Genomic DNA, 26,394 nt, shown 5'->3' on the forward strand with positions numbered 1-26,394 from the left:
ATCTGCGTAGGAATCAGCCACCATCACTGCAATACATAACTGGAACGGCACTCTTCAACATCATGACGTCGACCGATATGCCTCCGCCCACATTATTACATCATTACAATACTTGTACCAAGTTTGATTTAAATCCATTCAGCTGTTCTCAAGTTATCACATTTCTACCTGACATAACCTCTGACCTTTGCCCTCTTGAACCCAAAATTTAATCAGTTCATGTTTACATTATTATACATACCTGTACCAAGTTTTAAATTAAATCCCTTCAACTGTTCACAAGTTAGCCTGGTGTTGGCTTAGCGGTTAGGGTGCCGGCTTGGGATTCTAGGATCCTGGGTTCGAATCCCGGTCGATCGCTGAATTAACGCCAGGGGGGTTGACTCAGCCTGTCATCCTTCCGAGGTCGGCAAATTGACTACCAGTTTGCTGGGATGAATGATCCCGGTGTGTACCCCGATTTAGAATAGGTACATAGTATCCCTGCGCATCGTAAGAGGCGATCAAGGGTGGTTGGCATCAGGAAGGGCATCCGGCCATAAAAACATTGCCTCATACAGGGAACCATGATTGTCATGGGGCCCGCAAGGCGAACCCCCAACTCTAGCGGGGAAAATGGCCTTAAAACGTTCATTCATTCATTCATTCAACTGTTCACAAGTTATCACATTTTTACCTGACATGACCTCTGACCTTTGGCCTTTGCCCTTGGGACCCCAAAATCTAATCAATTAATCGTTACCTCATTGTACATACATGCACCAAGTTTGACTAAGATTCCTTCAGCCGTTCTCAAGTTATCGCGGTAACGAAAAGAAAACCTATCACGGACGGACGGAAGGACGGACAACCTGAAAACATAATGCATGCCCTTTGCGTAAATTGCATAAAAGCAATGCATACTGTTTTGTTGTACACCACTTCTACAAGTTCACAAAACGTGGTTGTAGTTGAGAACAATCGATAATTCAACATTAATAGCTGCCCTGCAGGTAAGGCCCAGGTCTAATGTTTTGATCATCAGCTGCGCTTCATCTGGAACTGTGCAATCACGATAAGCAGATGATGACCACTTAGTTGGACCTCACCCTTGCCACTGGGCAGGTATAAGAATTGGCGGTGCCTCCATTTTTGAACATTACCTAGTAGTAGTACAGTACTACGATATACGAATACCATGCTGTTCCGATACGTTTCTGGATCCCACAGATTATGTAAATGTAAAGCTTTATTTCAATAAATATCACACAAGCATGACATTTAAGATGAATAAATCGGAGCTAAGTATCAGATTAGAGAAGCAATCGATTCATTGCAAATGCACCATCAAGCCTATCAAACCAAACAGTTTGTCAGATATCAACCTGGGATGAAACACGTTGTTTTTCAGTGCAAGCAACAAGTTGCAATATCACTCGGTTAAATAGAGTGTACAACAAACATGGATACTGATTACTGCAAAACTGTGCATGATAAGGGGGCAGGGTTGGGAAATTACACAGGTACATGTACAAGTTTGGATCCAAGTGAAATACGTGACCAAGGTGTGGTCCGATAGTGCGATGCCAAGCTTCCATCCTCCTGTTCCACCATCTCAAAGCTTGTTGTATGTTTTTCATCATCACTATCTTGATCTTCCACTTTGATTAAAAAAAGGTTCATTCATTGTTTTAAAAATTGTTTTTCTTCCAAACCTCTTCTAAACCTCAGAAGGAGTGGTGATGGGAGGGAAATAAAAAAAAGTCTTGCGGCATTCTTTGAAAACTGATGCAATCGGTTTCCCAATCTTACCTGTGAAAACAAAGATACCGGCCGCTATTTACATTGCAAATATGATCGGTTTGTGTGAAAGGAAAAAAACTCACTCGGCCTGCAGACTGAACGTACTTCACTCATTAACGCTACGAAAGGTTGGGACTCAAAAAGCCCAATGGAAATGGATTCACACGAATGTTTCGCATTCAGGCTGAAAGCTTTATGTGCATTGCCTCTGAACGCGAAATACTTTACACCAATTGATGAGAACGTTAACAGCAGGTTGGAGAATAGTAATCACGCAGTGTTCATGCTCTAAAGTCTAAAGCAAAGGCACCAACGTACTGAAAAAACCCAGACGCCCAGGGGCAATGGCTGCTCTCATCCTAACACACAACCATTCTGAACACACAACCATTCTTAACACCCAACAATTCTTAACACACAATCATTCTTAACACACAACAATTCTTAACACACAACAATTCTTAACACACAACAATTCTTAACACAACAATTCTTAACACACAACAATTCTTAACACACAACAATTCTTAACACACAACCATTCTGAACACACAACCATTCTTAACACTCAACCATTCTTAACACACAATTCTTAACACACAACAATTCTTAACACAACAATTCTTAACACACAACAATTCTTAACACACAACCATTCTTAACACACAACCATTCTTAACACACAACCATTCTTAACACACAACCATTCTTAACACACAACCATTCTTAACACACAACCATTCTTAACACACAACCATTCTTAACACACAACCATTCGTTCTTAACACACAACCATTCATAACACCCAACAATTCTTAACACACGATCATTTTTAACACACGACCATTCTTAACACATGACCATTCTTAACACTCAACCATTCTTAACACACAACAATTCTTAACACAACCATTCTTAACACACAACAATTCTTAACACACAACAATTCTTAACACACAAAAATTCTTAACACACAACCATTCTTAACACTCAACCATTCTTAACACACGACAATTCTTAACACACGACCATTCTTAACACAAAACCATTGTTAACACACAACAATTCTTAACACACAACCATTCTTAACACACAACAATTCTTAACACATGACCATTGTTAACACTCAACCATTGTTAACACTCAACCATTCTTAACACTCAACCATTGTTAACACACAACCATTGTTAACACACAACCATTGTTAACACACAACCATTCTTAACACAATAATTCTTAACACACAACAATTCTTAACACACAACCATTCTTAACATTCAACCATTCTTAACACACAACCATTCTTAACACACAACCATTTTAACACATAACCATTCTTAACACACAACCATTCTTAACACACAACCATTCTTAACACACAACCATTCTTAACACACAACCATTCTTAACACACAACCATTCTTAACACACAACCATTCTTAACACAACCATTCTTAACACAACCATTCTTAACACACAACCATTCTTAACACTCAACCATTCATAACACAACCATTCTTAACACTCAACCATTCATAACACAACCATTCTTAACACTCAACCATTCATAACACAACCATTCTTAATACACAACAATGCAAGAGAGGGGAATATCTCAATACGGACAGAGCTTACCATTCGAACTATCGAATCCTCGGCTTGATTCCCAATGAAGCTATTTCTGACGTTTCTGAAGCTACTTGAAGCTATTTCTGACGTTTCTGAAGCTACTTGAAGCTATTTGACGTTTCTGAAGCTACTTGAAGCTATTTCTGACGTTTCTGAAGCTACTTGAAGCTATTTCTGACGTTTCTGAAGCTACTTGAAGCTATTTCTGACGTTTCTGAAGCTACTTGAAGCTATTTCTGTGTTCAGGAAGATAATTCCGGTTGTCTTTCTCGCTTTGAAGTCTCGACTTCGGCATCCAGTTTCACGGACATGTGGTGGAAATTACACAAAAGTACTACGACAACGTTGGTGTCCCCAGTTTGAACAATCCCAGCGAAGAATACTGGAGCTCGTGGAGGAGATGTCCGAGGACCTGAGTGTGTGCTCCCTCGTGATGGCATGGTCTCACAGGAGGACCATTACCAACATCGAGGACTTCATCATCTAAAGTAGAATAGACATCCAAGTTATCTGGGCCCCGTACTTCCACAATCTTTGTTGATGCGAATGAAACATTTCCTTATTACCTCTGCCATTGAAGGTGGACGGAGATTATGTGTTCATCCGTCTGTCTGTCTCTCTGTCTGTGAACAAGATATCTCAAAAAGCTGTAAATGGATTTGGACGAAATTTGATGGAGAGGTTGGGTGTGTGACAAGGACGAAATTATTAGTTTTGGTGAAGATCCGGATCTGAGAACTTACGTGATTCTTCACCATTGAGTGATAGCGCTGAAAACGATATTTAGCACTTCGAAGAGTACCCATCCCAAGTGAAGGGAAAAGCTAGAAAAAAATATCCCACTCCTCTCCCCTTCTCTCTGCCCTACTCCCTGTATTCCCCGTCCCCTCACATCCAGCTCTCTTCCCCACTCCCCTCAAACCCCCACCCTCCCCCGCTCCCCTCAAACCCCCACCCTCCCCCAATCCCCTCAAACCCCCACCCTCCCCCACTCCACTCAAACCCCCACCCTCCCCCACTCCCCTCTCCCTCCCTTCACATGCAGCCCTCTCACCCAATTCCTCCCCTCACATCCCGCTCTCCTCTACTTCCTCTCACATCCTACTTCATCCCCCCACATTGCGCTCCCTCCTCTCACATTCCGCTCTCACATTCCACTCCCTCTCCCACTCCCCTCTCCCTCCTCTCACATCTCGATCCTTTAAAAGAGTGAAAATATATATTTTGGATCCATTTTACCTCATGCCTATTATTTAATTTTAAAAATCGCTTTGTCCTAATTTTGCCTGTGAACGACGAACGGAGCCATCTCGGTTTTATATATAGATGATCAAAGCGTTGTGGACGACTTGTGACAAAACTAGGTGGGTGAACTGGTTCAGCGACAAGAACAAGTCGATGCGATTTTGGTTCAGATCCGAATCCAGATCGGACCTACCAGTGGATACAAAACGTAAACTGTTCTACCTGCCGGAGGTACAATCTCTACAGAGTGCCGTTCTCATTGAGCTGTTTCGCTTTCCAGCTCCGCTGGGGTACCAATTCATTTTATTCTTGAGACAGGTGCTCTGATTTTTAAAACCGCAGCATTCGGCCTGCTCACGGTTTAGTCCATTTACTAATGAACATTGTTCTGTGATATTACAATATATTATAGTGTGGATTTGCTAAACATTATCGATATGTATTGTCGTGTAACTACCCTTGGTGAATACCTTAGGGTCGCACAGATGACCAAACGAGCTGTTACTCCGAGGCGTTCGGTTCAAAAAAATATAGTGGCGTTAATACGCATGGGGGAGCAAGAGGGAGGGGGAAAACGAAGCCTTACCTGAACGGCTTTCACCCGACGTCTTCACACCTGGATAAATAATCTCAACCGACACAGGTTTAAAATGTACAAGAATAAATGCCGGTAATACAAAATAATGCACAGTAAATAAAATCCTAAATGGGACGTCCCCGCACACAGATCCAGTTCACAGACAAAGGGAAAGATAACTGAAAATAGACGTGTTTGGTTATTCAATTGCACTTAGCTCGACTCGACCAGTGCGTCTCGTCAGGACTCGTCCAGGCCCAGAGCGCGCAGTCTGGACGCGGCTCCGTTCTTGGTGGGAAAGTGCGTTCGTTCGTTGGCGCGAGTAGGCCTCAGTCCGCCCTCGTTTCACTAGGCCGCGTCCGTTGGTGCGAAGTAGGCCTTACGCGCGAAGCGAACAGCAGACATGCAGCCCACTCTTCCACGCTGTGCTCGTCCACCCGTCCTCCGCAAGGAAAACTGCAGTTCCCGGGCTGCGGCTCTGCCTCCTCACGACCACCAGCAAGATCACCAAACACGGCCGTTCACGATCGCTTCCTTGAGCCCGAGAGCAAAATGCCACCGTTCGTATGAGGTTCAGGGCGAGAATGCGGAAGAGCGACCAATACCAGTCATAGTGTTCTGAACTCCCCACACCTAAGAGCAAGGACAAAATGTCGGGAACACAGTCTTTTGTTCCTCAGGCTCTGACGTCATCTCAACACGTCTCCGTCCCGACCCTATCAGCGAGTTCCATCTTACCCGTCCTTTCTGTCCATCAAACCCCGCTCAATCACGGCTCCTCGGGGGTGTGGCCTCTAGGCCTGCCCGTCCTGTGCGAATCATTAGTCAGGGTGGTCAGCGGCAGTGCTTCATGCCTGGCTTCCGGTGGTTTTATTAATTAGGGGTGTTTAATAGGTAATTTTGGCTAGTGTCCATGGTGTGGTGCCAAAAGGGACATAGGAATAAAGTACAGAGGTAACGACATACTGGAGATTAATTTACCCATAATCCCTGAGCTAATTAACATATACCCCACTCCTTGTAATGGGGACGAAGGTACACTTACATGACACACGGTGTACCGGATCCCTACTTGTCGTACATCGAGGTGGTTCTTCTTCTTCGTGACAGTCGGAGTACACTAATCTATACACTCCACCTGGTCTATGGTATCACTACCCCCTACAAATGTAACAGTATTAACATTAGGAATTACACATTTTTGTTGTGATTATTGTTGCATTTGTATGCATTAAACGGAGTTATTATTTTCAGAATCATTGGAATCTCCCGCGATGAAGCGGATTCTGAGGGCCTTTCACTCACCACAGGCAGGTAGGTGGTCTTTCTATCTTCTACAGTATTTTTGTTCAAAAAAAAAATGGAATTGCATTGCACAAAATATTAGGAACACCTGCTCTTTCCATGAAATAAACTGATCAGGTAAATCCAGGTGAAAGCTACGATCCCTTATTGATTGCACCTGGTAAATCCACTTCAATCAGTGGAGGTGAAGGGGAGGAGACAGGTTAAAGAAGGATTTTAAAGCCTTGAGAAAAATGAAACATGGATTGCGTATGTGTGCCATTCAGAGGGTGAATGAGCAAGACAAAAGATTTAAGTACCTTTGAACGGGGTATGGTAGTAGGTGCCAGACGCACCGATTTGAATGTGTCAAGAACTGCAATGCTGCTGGGTTTTTCACGCTCAACAGTTTCCCGTGTGTATCAAGAATGGTCCACCAACCAAAGGACATCCAGCCAAAGGCAGGCCAATGGTCGAAAACGGCTCATTGATGAAAGAGGTCAAAGGAGGCCGACACAAATTGTGCAGAGCAACAGACGAGCTACAGTTAGTCAACTTACAGTCCAGTACAACATTGGTGCTGAAAGATCCATAAAAGAATGCACAACTCATCGTACCTCGACACAAATGGGGTATGGCAGCCGACGACCGTACAGAATTCCACTTCTTTCAGCAAAAAACACGAACCTGCTGTTACAGTGGGGTCAGGAACGAAAACACTGAACACTGGGGGATTGGAAAAACATTGCCTGGTCTGATGAATCCTGGTTCCTGCTGTGGCACGCTGATGGGAGGACCAGGGTATGGAGAAAACCACATGAGTACATGCATCCATCATGCCGTGTGTCAACATTGTAGGCTGGTGGTGGTGGTGTGATGGTGTGTGGGATGTGTTTTCATGGCACACAATGGGCCTCTTGATAAAAGTGGAGCAAGGTTTGAACGCCACAGGATATCTGAATATCATTGCCAATCAGGTGCATCCCTTCATGGCAGCAGTGTATCCATCTCTGAATGGATTTATTCAGCAGGATAATGCCCCATGCCACAAGGCTAGGATTGTCCAGGAATGGTTCCACGAACACGACAGCGAATTCAGCTTACTGCACTGGCCTGCCCAGTCACCGGATCTCAATCCAATTGAGCATCTGTGGGATGCGATGGAACGAGCTATTCAGAGTAAAGATCCACTACCAGCCAACTTGACACAACTATGGGAAGCATTGGAGTCAACATGGGCCAACATCCCTGTGGAACGCTTTCGACACCTTGTAGAGTCCATGCCCCACGGAATGAGGCTGTTCTGAGGGCAAAAGGGGATGCAACTCAATATTAAGGTGTTCCTCATGTTTTGTACACCGAGTGTATGTTACACAACACCAAAACAAAGGAACAAAACTCAAATTTTCTTGACCATTTACCAGCCACCTGCTACACACCAGGTGCACTCGCTAACACAAACACCTGCCCAAGTGAAGCATGGCAGAAGATAAAAAAGAATTCCAATTCTACCCCGCATGCCCTGCGGCCTGGAGACGCAACAAGCACACCGTACACACGCACCACCACACACGCGCCTCAAAATGAACGAGCTGACCAAAAAGGGTGGGGCGAGGGGATTTGGAGGGAGGGTGAGGTGGGGAGAGTGGGGCGAGGCGGGGGCCAGAATTGTACATCTCATTCTACAAATCCTGACTCAATGAGCAGTTACTGCAACTTATTTACTGAACACTCAAAATGAATCGGTTCATGGACCTTCAAATTCAAGTGTAGAACATTAACACTTATATGAGATGTTCTCTGTCATTTTACCATAAATATAAATGCATTTTGAACAATGTACGACCATTAAACTAACAATGCTAAGTAAACAAAGCGACCGCAGTCCGCAGGTGGCTGAAATTTAAACATCCCACTGATGGAACAATCAAGTGTCAAAGGTTTGCAATAGAGAGATGTGTATTTTGCCGTGTTAAAAGAAAGCACTTTTGGGCCATCATAAAGAACATTTACAACTCAAACCATCTGCTTAAGAGATTATTACAATCTTGGGATAGAATTCCTCATTCTGGGTTTTTGTATAAAAACAAACTTTCCAAAAAGTTTGTGGAGCACATGGATAATATATTTCAACGGAGACTGACCCTGCTCATTCCTCTTTGTAACAGGTGTTAATATTGTGACCCATCAGACATGTACGATCATCCTCAGACTCTTCATTCTACGTTATTAATCGGGTCAGCATAAAATTTACCTGTAAAGAAGGCATTGTGCTATGGTGGGGAGGAAGGGGAGGGTGGTTGAGAGGCCTGCATCCACACCAGAACAAGCATTCCAAAAAGGCCATCTGCGTGTGCTTGGCTCAGGGAAATCAGGTGACTGTCACCAAAACCATCCACAAAGTTTACATGTAAACATAGGACAATTCCATAGACAGAAAGCCGTTAGCAAAGCCACACCCCCACATTCCTGCAAAGCCACAAGCGTGTGCTCTAACTGCCACACCGGCGCCAAAGGCAGAGAAAAACTCATTTTAAAAAAAAAGGGTTCACTTAGAAAAAGAAAAAAAAAAGGAGAACTTCAACCACCTGCAAAGAGGGCTCACCGTGACAGGCTCGCCCCGAAACCCACGGGCTCCATCACCCTGACACACGAGACCCAACCCCCGAGGGGCTCAACCCGACCCCACCCTCCACGAGCTCACCCCCTGCCCTCTTACCCCTTAACCCCCCCCCCCTCCCCTCCCCCCCATTACAAGCTCAGTGACTCTGACAGACTAAACGCAACCCCAGACGGGTTCACCCCGATGGACTCACCCCGACCCACTCACCGTGACCCTCGACAGGCTCACTTGGAAGCACTACCAAATAATTGTCCTTGACGAGTCTCAAGTTAAACTAATACATTTCCTCAGATTAAAGAATGTTCTCATGTTTTTCCAACAATTTATTGCAATACACAGGTTTTCCCCCTGAAATCGTTTTTGGCACTTGGAAGTGGCACATGACAGTAACAAGTAATACATCCATCAAACAGAAAGCATTCGTTAAAGCAAGGAAAATAATGAGAATTCAATAAGTTACCTTCGTCATTATATTATCTACCATATAAAACACAAGGTGTATTTGTGTATTTGTGTGTCTGTCCCCCTTCATAAGCATAGGTTTTAAAGGCTTTGAGTAGCGCTTTAGGAGGGAAATCCCTCCTAAATGGGGGTTTAATGGGCAATCTTTGAACATGACTATGTCCACTGGTTAAAAGACCAAAAAGACTCCAAGGACCCAAAATACCCCAAGGACCCAGAAGACCCCAAGGACCAAGAAGACCCAAAAGACTGTTAAAGACCCTGAAGACTGTTAAAGACCCAAAAGACAGAAAAGACCCGGAAGATCCAAAATACCACAAAAACCCATAAAGACCCCAGATACCCAAAAGACTGAAAAGATCCCAAGACCCTTAAAGAACCAAAAAACCCAAAATACCACAAAGACCCAAAACACACCAAAGACCCTTAAATACCCTGAAGACCCAAAAGACCCTGAAGACCCAAAACACCCTGATGACCCAAAAGACCCAAAAGACCCTGAAGACTGAAAAGACACTGAAGACCCAAAAGACCCAGAAGACCCTTAAAAACCCAAATACCCAAAATATCTTAAAGACCCTGAAGACCCAAAATACCCCAAGACCCTTCAAGACCCAAAAGACCACAAAAACCCAAAATACCCTGAAGACCCAAATATCCAAAAGACCCTTAAAGGCCCCAAAGACCAAAACAATTCGAAAAGACTCAGAAGACCGAAAAGACCCGAAATATCCTAAAGACCCTTAAAGACCTTAAAGACCCAAAAGACCCCAAGGACCCAAATGACCCAGAGGACACAAAAGACCCCGAGGACCAAAATGACCCAGAGGACACAAAAGACCAAGATGACCCAAAAGACACCGGGGACTCCGAAGACCCAGAGGACTCCGAAGACCCAAAAGAAGAGTAATTATATGTCTCTTACATTGGCATTGTAGACGGAGACTTTAAACTGAGCCTCAAGATCGGTGTACAAAGAAGAAGAACCACCACCTTTAAAGGCCATTTTTCCCCGCAGAGCAGGGGTTGGCCTTTTTCGGGCACTGTGGTCCCCTTTATGAAGCAATGTTTTATGGCCGGATGCCTTTCCTGCTGCCAACCCTGTTGGTCGACTCTTGAGACACACAGGGAATTACCAGTGAACTGGTACTCAATTTGCCGACCTCGGAAGGATGACAGGCTGAGTCAACCCCCCTGGCGTTAATTCAGTGATCGACCGGGATTCGAACCCAGGATCCTAGGATCCCAAGCCGCACCCGAACCGCTAAGTCAACACCAGGCTCAACAGAAGCATCTTTTTTTTTTAAATAACAATAAATACAAGGCACAGGGAGGTGAAATTCGCTGCACCTGATGTACAACATGCGCAGAGTAAACCGAGTGTTCATTTACATCTGTAGGATGTCTAATAAATAATAAAGACGCTATAAGCACACTTGACACTAGGCCCAGGCTTCAGACTTTTGGAAAATCTTTGGTTTTCAGTGGAACAAATTTTAAAAAGCTGAAAAAATTACGAAATCTTAGCTTGTTCCACACAGAAATCCAAAAATGTCCTGGACAATATTATTGGCACCTTTTAGAAGTTGTTAGAAATAATTAGATTTCAAGCAGGTGATTCTCGTTTACTTAGGAATTGAACTCACCTGTGGTGAGTTGCAGGTGCCTGCAATATTTTTTTAAAATCACTCTCAACCATTTTTAATAGAGAAAAGGAGTCATTCTGCTGTTATGTGGCCTGTGTGTATCGCAATGAGCATGGAGAAAAGAAAGAAAACCAGAGAATTGTCTGAGGATGTCAGACAAGATTGTAGCCAAGCATGGACAATCTCAAGGCTACAAGTCCATCTCCAGAGACCGTGATGTTCCTTTGTCCACTGTATGCAATGTATGCAAGTTTAAGGCCCATGGCACTGCAGCCAACCTCCCTGGACGTGGCCGCAAGAGAAAACTTGATCGAATATTGCAGCGAAGGATTGTTCAAATGGTGAGAAAGCACCTCGATCAACTGCCAAACAGATTCAAGCTGATCTTCAGACACAAGGTACGACAGTTTCAACTCGCACCATCCGTCGCCAACTCAATGAAAGGGGGTTCTATGGTAGGAGACCCAGGAGGACCCCACTGTGGAGAAAGCCTGACTGGAGTTTTCCAAAACACACCTGAACAAGCCAACATCCTTCTGGGAGAATGTCCTGTGGACAGATGAGACCAAATTAGAGCTTTTTGGTGCAGCACATCATCTCTATGTTTACAGAAAACAAAATGAAGCCTTCAAAGAAAAGAACACCTTCCCTACAGTCAAACATGGAGGGGGTTTGGTGATGTTTTGGGGTTGCTGTGCTGCCTCTGGCACTGGGTGCGCTGAATGAGTGCATGGTATCATGAAATCAGGAGATTACCAAGGCATTTTGGAGCGCAATGTTCAACCTTGTGTCAGAAAGCTGGGTCTCCGTCAAAGGTCATGGGTCTTCCAGCAGCACAATGACCACAAACACACTTCAAAAAGCACCCATGGAATGATGACCCAGGAATGGTTCAAGACAAAACTCGAAGACTGTTCTGAAGTGGCCAGAAATGAGTCCAGATCTAAATCCCATTGAACACCTGTGGGGAGATGTGAAAAGAGCATTTGGGAAAAGGCACCCTTCAAATCTGGGAGAACTGGAGCAGTTTGCACAAGAAGAGTGGGCCAAACTGTCAGTAGAGAGGTGTCGGAAGCTCATTCATGGCTATAGAAAGTGCTTGACTGCAGTCATTTTGTCCAAAGGCTGTGCTAATTTTGTCAATTTCAACTTATTTTTAGAGAAAATTGTGAATTATTAGAAAAAAGTGCAAGGGTGCCAATATTTTTGGCCACGACTGTACTTAGTGTTGACTCTTATGAGAACTAACACATAAAACATAAAATAAATGGAGCGGGAGACAAGAGGGGGAAAGAGAGGGGGAAAGAGAGGGAAAGAGAGGGAAAGAGAGGGAAGTACAACAACAGCAAGGGAGCAGGGACATCTGTGGAAGAGAGAGTTCTGGGGTGGGGTACACAGGATAAACAAGATGGACCCTGCATGGTTTGTAAGAAAGTTCAAATGTTTCGTTTACAGGAAAGAAAACAGATTTTGAAAAAGGTGGATTTGGGGTGTATTAATGGGGCTAGAAAAGATCAAGGTTTTGGATGGTGGAGGATAAGAGATGGTGGTGAACAGCTGTTTTGAAGACCTGGAGGGAGGAGTGGGATTGAAGAGAGTGAGGGAGTTTGTTCCAGAGGTGGGAAAAAAGAGGAATGAAAGAGTGAAGATGAAGAGAGAGTCTTGATTTTGGCAGTTTCACCAGAAGAGGGTTGCTGGCAGATATTGTGCGACCTGTAGGAGTATTTGGGGGACAGAGCACAGACAGGGCTGGGGGGGGGGGGGGGCTAGGACAGAGAGGAGTCGGTATAAGACAGGAATAACGTCAAACTGACTGCGGTGAAAGAGCGAAAGACCCTCAGAATCAGCTTCATCATGGAAGATACCAATGATTCTGAATGCTTTGGCTTCTACAGCGTGAAGCCGAGCTAGGTGTGAGGCCGGAGCACCAGCCAAAAGGGAAGAATCAGAGCAAAGGAGAGAGGAGAGGAGAGGGGAGAGGGGAGGAGGGAGAGGGGATAGAGGAGCTCCATCAAGCTGTGGATGAAAGCCTTGTATTTGGTGAGGAGCTCAGCAGTGCCAAAAAAGGACTTTGCACGACGGAGGATTCCCAGTCGGCGGCAGGCTTTGGAGGCCAGATTTGAAATGTGGTTTTCCCAGGAAAGATCATGGCAGATAGTGAGACCCAAAAGCTTGAGTGACAGAACTTCTTCGAGAGGATTGTTGAGAAAGTATATGGGAGGGTTGTCCAGACAGTCATTTCAGAGAGACATGGTGAGAGTGTGAGATGTGTCAGGATTGAAAGACATGTTCCACTTGTTTGACCAGTTTGTGATATTATCCAGGTGTGCAGAGAATGAAGAGGCTGCTGCCTGCCATTCTGAGGGTTGGGATATGGAGCGACAGAGAGTGGAGTCATCAGCAAAGAGATAGAGAGGATTTTCAAGAGAGTCGGAGAGATAATTAATGAAATTCGAACAACAACAGGGCCTAGAACACTGCCTTGAGGAACTCCAGCCTGGACAGGAAGAGAAGATGAGAAAATTCCATTGAGAGCCATATGTTGACTATGACAGGAGACGAAGTCCGCGAGCCAAGAGTGGAGATTTCCATGGATACCATCAGAGGAGAGTTTGGTGAGCAGGGCAGGGTGCCATACCGTATCGAAGGCACGTGATATGTCAAGGGAGACAGCTCTGATTTCCTGTTTGGCAGTGAAGACCTCCATCCATTGTTGACACAGCAAAAGCAGCATGTGCAGAATAGAGTGACCTGGTCTGAATCCAAATTGATGATCAGAGATTAAGCCATTGGAGAAGAGGAAGGATTTGATGTCAGAAGCGATGATGGATTCCATGACCTTGCTGATGATTGGGAGAAGGCTGATTGGTCTGTAGTTGCAAGGATCTGTTTTTACACCTTTTTTTGTAAAGCGGTAATGTTTGCTGATTTCCAAGCTGACGGCAGATGACCTTGAGCAAAAGGGAGGGTGAAGAGAATAGAGAGAGGGTGTGATCGAGTGGCAGAGTAGGATTTTAGGACCCGTGGGCTGATGCCGTCTGGTCCAGTTGCAGAATCAGAGTCGAGGTTTGACAAAAACTTCTCCACCTTGTCAGGAGAGAAGGACACAGAGTCCAGGAGCAGCTGGGTATGACTGGGTACGGTGGGTACAGAGAGAGACGGGTTTGGAACACAAGATTTTGAGGCAAGCACAGAGTTGAGGCATTCAGCTTTTTCATGTGCGGAGTCAGCTGTGTAGTCGTTTGGGGTAAGGGAGGGGATGGAAGGGGAACAAACACCAGAAACAGATTTCAGCAGACGCTACCAGGATTTGGAGGAGGGAGACATGTTTGAGAGTTCAATCTTGAGAGTGGATAGATATTGTTTCCTGGCTTTCCTGATGGTAGACACACACTTGTTCCGAGCTTTGTGGAAAGAACGGAGATTACCTTCAGTTGGATTTGCCTTCCAGGAGGTGAAAGCAAGTTGTTTCAGGGCAACTGCCTCACCACAAGATTTAGTAAAAGGGCTGGGGTGGAGGGAGCATTGAAAGGGAGGGGTGAGGGGGAGGAGTTTTGAAAGGGAGGGGTATGGGGAAGGTCCTGATGAAATGGGGGTAGGAGGGAGTAGAGAGAGGGGTGCTGGTAAGAGATAGGGTTGGATTCAGGCAAGTACAAGAAGAGGAGGGTGCAGACAGTGTTTGACATGGAGGAAGTACAAAATTAACTATTTATTAATATTGAGCATTTGTTACAAACTGCGGTTCTTGAGATTTTCAAATCAGAGATACATTTGAAAACGTTAGAGCGGTGGAATAAAGGCGAGTGTAGAGAATGTAGGAAAGAAGAACTGTACGTGCTGTAATGATAGAAGGATTTATTTGAAAGAAAACTTTTGAAGAGGAAGAAGAAGAAGAGTGAATTGTAGTGGAATAGATAATTCAACACGGGAGAAAGGAGAAGTTTGAACATTGTAAAAAAGCACCGTGAATACCGTCTAGGTTAGTCGTGGTGTATATAAGTAGATGATTGGTATGGTGGGAGCAAATACCTTTTTTCAATTATTATATTTTGAAGGTTAGGCCGAAGAGGGGAAAAGCAAACAGGTTGAAGAAAATAAAGTTTATCTGTGTGATAAAAACATTCACGACCACAGTGGGAATGTCGAGTGGAAAATGGCAAAAAAAATGCAGAAAGCAGGAAGTTCCTGGTCTGGGAAGTGTAAGGTTTTTGAAGCTAGGGAAATGAAATTGTTATTATTATTATTATTTTATATTTTTTAAAGACACTAAACGGGGTATAATTGGGAGGAATTGAAGGAGAGGTGAGAGGATTGAAGAGAAAACAAGAGGGCTGAAGGTGGTAGAGAGAAAAGACAACAAAAGCGAACGTGGCCTCAAACTAGGAAAAGGAAGGCCTCAAATAATCCAGTACGAAAAGTTTGAAGAATACTCACAAATTGGCATAGATTTTAAAACAAAACCCAACTTGGAGCACACAGCAAACACGGAGATAACAAAATAAAGAGCAAAAACACAACAACAAGGACCGGTAAGACTCATCTTTGAGAAAGTTTGCAGAGGCGAAAATCGCACATCGCCACATCTCAGAGACCGGAACCGGAAGAGACAAGTCGTGGTTCCTTGCTTGGATGAAGATGTATTCTTCAGGACCGGGGAGGGCTCCTTTAAATGGTTCATGGATAAGGAGATGGCTTGTTCCACAAGTCGTGGTTCCTTGCTTGGATGAAGATGTATTCTTCAGGACCGGGGAGGGCTCCTTTAAATGGTTCATGGATAAGGAGATGGCTTGTTCCACAAGTCGTGGTTTCTTGTTGGGGTGAAGATGGATGCTTCAGGAGTGGGGAAGGCTCCGTTCAGTCTTAGAGACTCGCGAGTGCAGATGACAATCGGTGGCAACTGTACGCGCACGCACAAACGTACACGCGCACACACGCACGCACGCGGCAGCATTACTTTCAGGTCATGCCGCCTCCCCCTAGCCTGGGATGGAGATGACCAGGAGCTGGAAATCAGTTTCAGTCAGGAAAGACTAATCTGAGAATGGCAGCTTTGGTGGGACAACATGGTGGTCGATGTCACGCCATTTGACGTGCATTTGGGCGGCCTGGCTCTGGAGCTTGGTGAGACTTGTGTGCCTGTACTGCCAGGTGGGGAGGCCCAAGCTTTGATTGACCTCCTCCTGTAGAGCTCCATCCATTGAGGATGTGAGAGAGTGAGGTGAGATCGAGGATTTGTGCCATGTGCGGCGACTTCAGAGTGCACGGCAGCTTCGACGGGGCGATGGGCCGTGCATGTGATGCCCGAGATTGCGGGGATCATTTGGGATGAGGCCTGGCCTGACGGCTTGCTGGGTTTCTCCAACTTTGTCGTGCTGGGAGTGAGGGCCCGGGATTTGGTGACTCCCTTTTAAAACCATGTTATGCCTGCAGGGAACCGAGCTCTGTGAGATCCAGTAAAATGCCGAATACAACAGCTTCGTGGGCGGCTATAGTGGGGTGAAGGGGAGGGGCCCATTGCTTGATGGGTTTTGCTGGCTCCAGCCCGTCGAGGAGGACACACACACACACACAGGGAGGGAAGGCCTGAGATTTGGAAGACCCAAGTGAGACCCAAGTGGAAGGAGGGGCTGAGATTTGGCAGACCCAAGTGGAAGGGGGGGCTGGGATTTGGCAGGCCTAAGTGAAAGGGGGGGGCTGTGTTTTAGCAGACCTGGGTGGAAGGGGGGCCTGAGATTTGGCGGCCCCGAGTGGAAGGGGCGCCTGAGATTTGGCGGACCCGAGTGGAAGGGGGGCCTGAGATTTGGCGGACCCGAGTGGAAGGGGGGCCTGAGATTTGGCGGACCCGAGTGGAAGGGGGGCCTGAGATTTGCCAGTCCCGAGTGGAAGGGGAGGCCTGAGATTTGGTGCACCCGAGTGAAAGGGGGGCCTGAGAAAGATGAAGACCAGTGGCGATGACGAACACATGCACGTGCACACACATGTGCATGGGTCGTGATCTACACATACACATGCACAATTATGGTTTACACACGTTTGGCTTTGCTTTTGCATGTTTTGTTTTTCATGACATCATATGCTGTGTATGCACACATATTATTTTATGCATCATATACATATATACATATTGTGCACATGCTGTATTGTATACACACATGTTATATATATATATATATATGTGACATATTGCACATATGTTGTATACACACACACCCCACACACCACACACACCACACACACCACACCACACCACACCACACGCACGCGCGCGGCAGCATTACTTTCAGGTCAGGTCACGTCACACCACACCACACCACACCACACCACACCACACACACACACACACACACACACACACACACACACACACACACACACACACACACACACACACACACACACACACACTTCTCTCAAACGTGTGCGTGTCAGTGACGGTACTGTAACTGTGTGTTTGTTAAGTCGAGTATCAGGCAAGGCCTGAGGTCTGATTATCTCTGAACGACTTGTTATTGCAAAACTACTCATAAGCCTTCACCTTTACCTTCGCGTACCTGGAAATTGAAGACCTGCACTGGCAGCGGCATCATGAGCAACTGACGAAGCACCTGGTTACGAACAGGCCGCAAAAACCTGGAAAAAAAAACTTGCGGCAACGCGATGACGTCTTGACGTCCTTCGCTTGCTGGATGATATCAAGCCAGACACACAGTTATTGCGTAATGACGTTACGAGGGCGGCACATGGAATGACGTCACCATCAGATTTAATCCAAGCGCAAGTCCCGCGAATCGCATTTCCAAGTGAGGCTTCTGCGCTTATAGTCGGTTTGGGGTTTGGGATTCATACGTGGATAATTCCTTTGCAAGTGATCCTGGTGAAGAAGAGTTTGAACCAGTTCAACCTTCTTTGGCTTTTCAAAAAGTTTCCCAAATTGTCCGAATCCCCGAAACAAATTGTGAATTCTCAGATATCAATTAATTTATTTCCTTTAATTCGGAATCTTCTTCCTTCCCTATCCCTGAAGAGATGGGGAATGCTGTGCCCTGTGTGCTGAGCCTGCTCGTGCTTACCTGCCTTGCCCTCACTGCACTTGTGGCTCATGCGAGGTACAGAGGAAGCATCAGGAGGCCGAGGGCTTTGCTGGAGGACGTGCTTGGAGGAGATGCAATGGATTCAACTGAGGATCGGGACAAGGCGAAGCGGACATCTCAAGGGAAAGGGCTTGTTGAGGATCCTGCCCTTCAAGGTTTGGTTACCTGGTCTGGCGTCGATGCGACTCGGACTGGCGGGAAAGCCGCTGACGAATCCAAATCGAAGGACAAATTTGAACCCATTTCTCCAAAACGCATTCTCTCTGTCCTCCATCGTGACATCTCTTCGTACATCTCTTCGTTGGTCCGGCAACGTGGCAGCGCAGGTGCCAAACAGCTCAAACATCCCCCTGAGGTTCCCCAAAGAGGTAATTAACACATAAGTGGTATTTAAATATTTCTCCATTCTATTCTTTCTTTTTTCCATTCTTTTATTTTTCCATTTTTTCCTTATTATTATTTTTCATCCATTTTTTTCCATATTTTTAATTCATTTTTTCCATATTATTATTTTTCATCCATTTTTTCCCATATTTTTTAATTATTTTTTTCCATATTATTATTTTTCATCCATTTTTTCCATATTTTTTAATTCATTTTTTCCATATTATTGTTTTTCATCCATTTTCCCCATATTTTTAATTCATTTTTTCCATATTATTATTTTTCATCCATTTTTCCCCATATTTTTTAATTCATTTTTTCCATATTATTTTTAAATTCTTTTTTCCCATGTTATTTTTCATCCATTTTTTCCCATATTTTTTTCATTCATTTTTTCCATTTTATTCTTTCCATTCATTCGCTACAGGTTTGGCATACATAATGTGTAAACCCAGATTTCAATCCAACATACCAGATGCGTGCTTGCTCATTGTCCTTGTAATTCGTGTAAAAATACATCGGTGTCTATACCAATGTCCTTGTGTCCTGTACGTGATATATGTACAAACTCCTCCATAATTCTTGGATCACAATAAAAACTAGAACGAGCAATCAAAGGTTGCATACTCTCGTCTGGACTTGATTTGTGTGGTTTTATAGTACGTATTTTATAGACGTACTCACATTCTAATTGTGCACAATTTGTAGAGGTATTCGGTTGAAAAAAGATAAGGTGTAAAAATTGTAGACCATGTTGGCAAATGATGTGTGGACAAACAAACAGACAGACGGATAAACAGACCCAAGTGCAATACCCTCTCCTCTGGTGAGGGGAACTAGAGAGGGACTGGTAGAAAGCATACCTCCGCAAGGCTGAACAGTTTACAATTTGTATCCCACTGAGGGGCCGGATCTCGATTCGGACCTGAACCAAATTCTGATCAGCTTTTTCTTGTCGTGTACCCAACTCATTAACTGAGTTTTGCCATAATCCGTCCACAACTTTTTGAGATATCGTATTATATGTCGTTTTTGGCCTAATCACTCACTGGTGAAAAACCACTTTAAAAATTCTCCCGTCCAGACCAGATCTTCACCAAAATCGAATCGATGAATCCTCATCACATACCCTGTTCACCAAATTAACATGTTGAGACATCCTGCTATATATACTTTTTGCCCGTATTTCTCAATAGTGAAGAATCACTTGGAAAAAATATATATATATATTATATTTAAAAAATTATTTATTTATCATATCCGAATTTTCACCAAAATCAAATCAATTTGTCATTGTCGCACACCCAAACTATCCACCAAATTAACATGTTGAGACATCCTGCTATATGTACTTTTTGCCCGTATTTCTCAATAGTGAAGAATCACTTTAAAAACAGGAAAAAAAGAAAGAAAAACAATTTAATTTTTTTTTTTATCATATCCGAATTTTCACCAAAATCAAATCAATTTGTCATTGTCGCACACCCAAACTATCCACCAAATTAACATGTTGAGACATCCTGCTATATGTACTTTTTGCCCGTATTTCTCAATAGTGAAGAATCACTTTAAAAACAGGAAAAAAAGAAAGAAAAACAATTTTTTTTTTTTTTATCATATCTGAATTTTCACCAAAATCAAATCAATTTATCATTGTCGCACACCCAAACTATCCACCAAATTAACATGTTGAGACATCCTGCTATATGTACTTTTTGCCCGTATTTCTCAATAGTGAAGAATCACTTTAAAAACAGGAAAAAAAGAAAGAAAAACAATTTAATTTTTTTTTATCATATCTGAATTTTCACCAAAATCAAATCAATTTATCATTGTCGCACACCCAAACGATCCACCAAATTTCGTTCGAATCCGTCAAAAAGAAATTTCATAACTTTTTGAGATATCCTGCTCAGAGACAAACAGACAGGGATGAGAACGTAACCTTGCTTTGGCTGCTTCAAACCACAGGTAATTAAAAACAGAACAAATAGCACCTGTTTTGTCGACGGTAAGAAAGTGAGACGACGTGTTCATTGTCATCATTGTTTACACATTTTTTCACTTTCAATTATCACAACTATTTCTTTATTGGGAAACCTAGCTGGTGTTGGCTTTATGGTTGAGGTGGCTAGGTTAAGGTAGTAGGGGTCTTGAGATCGAGCTCCTGTTGGCCGCTAAAGTAACACCAGGTGGGTTGACTCAGCCTGTCATCCTTCCGAAGTCAGCAAAAGGAGTACCACCTGTCCTTAATATCCTGCGTCAGAGTGGCGACCCATCCAGGATTGTGCCCCCTAGCCAAGGAAAAACTGCTTTATCGGCAGCTCTATGTGTCTGAAGACTTGGCAGGTGTGCTTCCTCTTCTTCTTTAACAGGCTCAATGAGTTTTCCTGTATCCTGAGCTCTCTCTGCAACTCAACATCCGTCAATCTCAAAATGATAATTTGTGTAAAATGCATTGCAAACGTGCTGCACCCTGGAGACCTTGTCCCTCACCGAGGACATTATCGTAAAGTATGAATGATTTACAAATTGAAGTAAAAAGTTCTGATTCAGACATCACATCATTGAATCATGGCCAAGTATGCAATATAAATTTGCTTATTCTTCTTCTTAACCTGAACATGTTCCACCCCATTACTCCATTTTTCCCCCTTATCCTGCTGTTCCCCCTTTCAAAACATATCTTTATAACAAATGTATTCCCTTCCCTCCTTGTGCAGTTGTAATATGTATATGGCAACAACCCTCCCTAGTGGTCTGATCTTCATAAATACGTCGTTTTGTGAGAAGAACACCTGGTCCAGGAGTCTATGGGGAAATGTCATAGATCCTAGACCGTGGGAGCCCTCAAGTGGTTTGCCTTGTCAGAAAATCTATTGTTTTCCTTTTTCAGGAGCACTGGATGGATCAGACGTCTTTGTCGCGGTGAAAACCACGAGCAGGTTCCACACTTCGAGGTTGAGCCTACTTCTCGATACGTGGATCGGACGTGCAAAAGAGCAGGTAACTATCATTGTATGAATCGACGTGTCATCACCCTTCGCTGAAGGACTATAAAGTGATGGCTGATCACAATCACCTGATGTCCCTACCGCACCCATCACCTGATGCCCCCCACCATAGCTACACCTGCTTTCTTCTCTCCTCACCAACGCGGTATACCGTGCACCCTCGGGCATTTCGCTCTTCTTTGAGAGTCTATGTCTGTCTGTTGTTGTACGTGTTTCCGTTAAGAAAACACTCGTAAAACCTAAAAGAGAAGAACACTGAAGACTTCAAATATCTTCATTAAAATAATTTAGAACTCCCCAAATGTTGATGGTATTTGGTTTTTCAGAGCAGCTGCCTGTGCGTGGGACAGCTGGGTAAGAAGCAAATGAAGGATGGTGGACTGGTGGCGATGGTGATGGGAATAAAGGAGGAGGACAACAGGCCTGGTTGAGTTGAGTCGTTGCTTGGAGGTTGTGGGGGACTAAGGAAACAAAGACCCGGCATGTAGCTTGATGCCAGGGCAGCTGGCGCAAATCTCTGTCCCTCCTACTTTTTCAATCAACCCCCATAACTCAACGGTCCCCCCTCACCCTTCCTCCCTTCCCACCACCCTCTCTCCATCTGCCACCTGACGTGTTAACAAGGACAGCGAGCCGTGTGGATTTGGGATGGACAGGAATGACATAGTTTCTAGGCTGACCTTCAACCCTTCAAAATCCTGCCACATATAAACCGTTCCCATTGTCACCGATCTCATACTCGATCTGAACGTGATCATTATGGTTTGAAAAAATCAATTCTGAAGGTAATATCCATACTGTTGTGGTAGTTGTTTCAATGATCAGAAAGAAGGGCTTCGATATATATATATATATATATATATATATATATATATATATATATATATATATATATATATATATATATATATATATATATATATATATATATATATATATATACATATATATATATATACATACATATATATATATATATATATATATATATATATAATTATATATATATGTATATATATGATTATACATACAGTCACGTGAAAAATTAAGTACACCCCATGTTAAGTTTTGACTTTTTCAACATATTTCAACATACAGCTATTTGATCTTCATTTCAACAATATTGATAGATAAAGGTGATACAATATAACAAATATCATGAAACATTTACATTTTGTAGTCCATTGTATAATTTAAATAAACATAAATGCAAATTTCGCACATGGAAAAAGTAAGTACACCCCTACATTTATCACCACTTCAAATACCTAAAATTAGAATGAGGTGCACCAGCTCAGGTGCAAATGATTAGAAAATCGTTAGAGAGGATCTTGGAGGAACCTGTCTTATTTAAACCTCAGACATTTAGTTTGGTTTGCTCTTTGTTGTTGAAGTGTGCAGCATCACCATGCTTAGATCAAAAGAGCTCTCTGAGGCCTTCAGGAAGAAGGTTATAGATTCCTACGAGTCTGGGAAGGAATTTAAAAAGATCTCCAAACAATTTGAAATCAATCATTCGACTGTCCGGAAGATCATCTACAAGTGGAGAAGATTCCAACCAACTGCCAACTTGTTCAGGCCGGGCCGCCCCAGCAAGTTCAGCCCGAGAGCAGATTGCAAGATGCTGAAAGAAGTCTCTAAGAACCCCAGAATGTCATCACGAGACCTACAGGTAGCTCTTGCCACTGTTGATGTCAAAGTGCACGAGTCTACCATTAGGAAGAGGCTGCACAAATTTGATCTACGTGGGAGGTGTGCCAGGAGGACACCTTTGCTGTCCAGAAAGAACATCAGGGCAAGACTAAAGTTTACCAATGAACACTTAGGCAAAGACCAGCACTTCTGCAACAATGTGCTCTGGACAGATGAGTCAAAGGTAGAGCTATTTGGCCACAGTACCAGAAGACATGTTTGGCGAAAACCAAAGAAAGCATTTGACCACAAGAACCTGGTACCAACTGTAAAGCATGGTGGTGGAAATATTATGGTTTGGGGCAGCTCACCATCATAGAATCCACTATGAATTCTTCATTGTACCAGAGGTTGCTTGAGGATAATGTGAGGCCGTCTGTCGGAAAGTTGAAGCTCAACCAAAGGTGACTTTGCAACATGACAATGACCCTAAACATACCAGTAAATCCACCAAGGAATGGCTGAAAAGAAAGAAATGGAGGGTTCTGGAATGGCCAAGTCAAAGCCCGGATCTAAATCCCATCGAGATGTTGTGGGGGGATTTGAAACGATCTGTGCATGCTGTGCAACAATTTTTTGTTGAATAAATTATTACAAAGTCAATTTTTCATTGTTTTTTGTTCAATTAGATCACCTTTATCTATAGATACTGTTTAAATGAAGATCAAATATTGATATGTCCAGATATGTTAAAAAGATTTAAAAACATTTCATGGGGTGTACTTACTTTTTCCACAAGCGAAATTTGCATTTACGTTTATTTAAATTATACAATGGACGACAAAATGTAAATGTTTCATGATATTTGTTATATTATATCACCTTTATCTATCAATATTGTTGAAATGAAGATCAAATAGCTGTATGTTGAAATATGTTGAAAAAGTCAAAACTTTACATGGGGTGCACTTACTTTTTCAAGGGACTGTATATATACTCTATATATAATCTATGATTACACTGGTCAACAAAATTTACAAAATTTTATGGTTCTACTATATTTTGAGGTGATTCTAACCAACATGAACCTGTAGATTTCGATTATGATATCCAATTTTCACTAGCACATCCAGTTTTTGAGAACCAGTATACCATAGGAATACCACTTCATTTGAAATTCACAAACCTCTTGTTGACCCTGAGAAGGTATTCTTACCACCACTTCATTTGAGACTTGGTTTGATGAAGAACTTTGTGAAGGCCACGGATCAAGATGGTGCTGGCTTCCACTACTTGCTAATGAAGTTCCAAGGCATTGTATCTGAGGCCAAAGTGAAGGCGGGTGTTTCCAATGGTCCTCAAATTCGTCTTGCACTCACTAATCAGGACTTTGTAACGAGACTATCCGAGCTGGAAAGCGTTGCTTGGGATAGCTTTGTGGCTCTTGCTAACAATTACCTTGGAAATTTTCGAGCACCAAATTATGAAGAGCTTGTGGACAATATGTTGAAGAGTTACCAGGCGCTCGGTGCTCGAATGTCACTCAAGATACATTTCTTCCATTCTCATCTGGACTTCTTTCCACAAAATCTTGGCGATGTCAGTGATGAACATGGAGAAAGGTTTCACCAGGAAATTGCCATCATGGAGACTCGATATCAAGGCCGATTCAATCCAAACGTGATGGGCGACTACTGTTGGACTTTACAGCGTGAAAGTGATTGCTCCTACAAACGCAAAAGTAAAGTTCAGAAGCACTTTTAATGTGATGTAAATAAAAACTTAAAGTTCATATTATTTTTGGAGATTTACATTTTTTTTACGTGATGTCAATAAAAACTTTAAGTTCATATTATTTTTTGTGACAATAAATAGACTTATTGAGACTTAATCAAGAAATTCACATGCTCCAAAGATTTTTTCCACACTTCTGATGAACTACGTCAAGGTTACGTGATAGCGAAATTTAAGGTCAGATTCGGATTCGTGGGCACCAAATTAGTGAGAAACAGTTCAAAATAAGTCAGAACCAATTTGGCTGCTGACCAGTGTTATCGAGAGATATATATATATACTAGCAGAAGTACCCGGCATTGCCAGGCGGGGGAGGGGAGGGGGAGGGGGATGGGGAGGGGAAGGGGGAAGGGGAGGGGAGGGGAACGGGGGGGAGGGGAGGAGAGGGGGGGAGGGGAGAAGAGGGGGGAGGGGGAGGGGAGAAGAGCGGGGGGGAGGGGGAGGGGAGGGGGGAGGGGGGAGGAGGGGGAGGGGAGGGGAGGGAGGAGGAGGGGAGGGAGGAGGAGGGGAGGGAGGAGGAGGGGAGGGAGGGGGAGGGGAGGGGGGAGGGGGGAGGGGAGGGGGGAGGAGGGTGAGGGGAGGGGAGAAGGGGGAGGAGGGTGAGGGGAGGGGGGAAGGGGGAGGAGGGTGAGGGGAGGGGGGAAGGGGGAGAGGGGGGTGGGGAGGGGGAGGGAGAGGGGGGAGGGGAGGGAAAGGGGGAAGGGGAGGGAGAGGGAGGGGGAGGGGAGGGAGGGGGAAGGGAGACAGGGGGAGGGGAGGGAGGGGGAGGGGAGACAGGGGGAGGGGGAGGGGACGGGGGAGGGGACGGGGGAGGTTGGAGAAGGGGAGGAGGAGGGGGAGGAAGAGGGGGGAGGGGAGAGGAAGGGGAGGGAGGGGGAGGGGGGGAGGGGAAGGGGTTGGGAGGGTGAGGGGAGGGGGAGGGGAGGGGGAGGAAAGGGAGGGGGATTGGAGGGGAGGGGAAGGTGGGGGAGGGGGAGGGGGAGGGTAAGTGGGGAAGGGGGAGGGGAAGGAGGGAAGGGGAGGGGGAAAGGGGAGGGGGTAGGGTGGAGGGGGAAGGGAGGGGGTAGGGTGGAGGGGGAAGGGGGAGGGGGGAAGGGGAAGGGGGGGGGGAAGGGGAGGATGGAGGGGGGAGGGGAGGGGTGGAGGGGGGAGGGGAGGGGTGGAAGGGGAGGATGGAGGGGGGAGGGGAGGACGGAGGGGGGAGGGGAGGTAACATTACACACACACAAAC

At 44.4% G+C, this 26,394-nt stretch overlaps 1 protein-coding gene and 1 pseudogene across 19 annotated transcripts in view; one reads left to right on the top strand and one right to left on the bottom strand.

Annotated features, from left to right (window-relative positions):
- The window catches only part of LOC137418304 (COP9 signalosome complex subunit 1-like), a 90,267-nt gene extending 72,331 nt beyond the window's left edge, over positions 1-17,936 (bottom strand). For 3 of the 18 annotated variants that reach the window (XM_078775585.1, XM_078775588.1, XM_078775582.1), the window contains exons 1-2: positions 7,135-7,295; positions 6,838-7,000 (exon numbers count right to left, since the gene is read on the bottom strand). Coding sequence is in view for 7 of the 18 variants with exons in the window: in XM_078775577.1 (XP_078631703.1) it covers positions 6,838-6,904; positions 7,135-7,484 (417 nt within the window). In the remaining 11 variants the exon portion in view is untranslated. Of the gene's footprint in view, positions 1-6,837; positions 7,059-7,134; positions 7,488-8,771; positions 8,930-17,789 lie in introns of those variants that run through there. The other 15 variants (XM_078775586.1, XM_078775589.1, XM_078775583.1 and 12 more) reach the window with 10 other exon arrangements.
- A 198-nt stretch (positions 17,937-18,134) lies between these two features.
- The window catches only part of LOC137424548 (beta-1,3-N-acetylglucosaminyltransferase manic fringe-like), a 15,649-nt pseudogene continuing 7,389 nt past the window's right edge, over positions 18,135-26,394 (top strand). Inside the window, exons 1-3 of the transcript XR_013623006.1 lie at positions 18,135-18,707; positions 21,620-21,729; positions 24,576-24,761. The product of XR_013623006.1 is annotated as a beta-1,3-N-acetylglucosaminyltransferase manic fringe-like (transcript). The remainder of the gene's footprint in view (positions 18,708-21,619; positions 21,730-24,575; positions 24,762-26,394) is intronic.

This window comes from Myxine glutinosa, chromosome 4 (assembly GCF_964187855.1).
Source record: "Myxine glutinosa chromosome 4, kmMyxGlut1.1, whole genome shotgun sequence".
NCBI lineage: Eukaryota > Metazoa > Chordata > Myxini > Myxiniformes > Myxinidae > Myxine > Myxine glutinosa.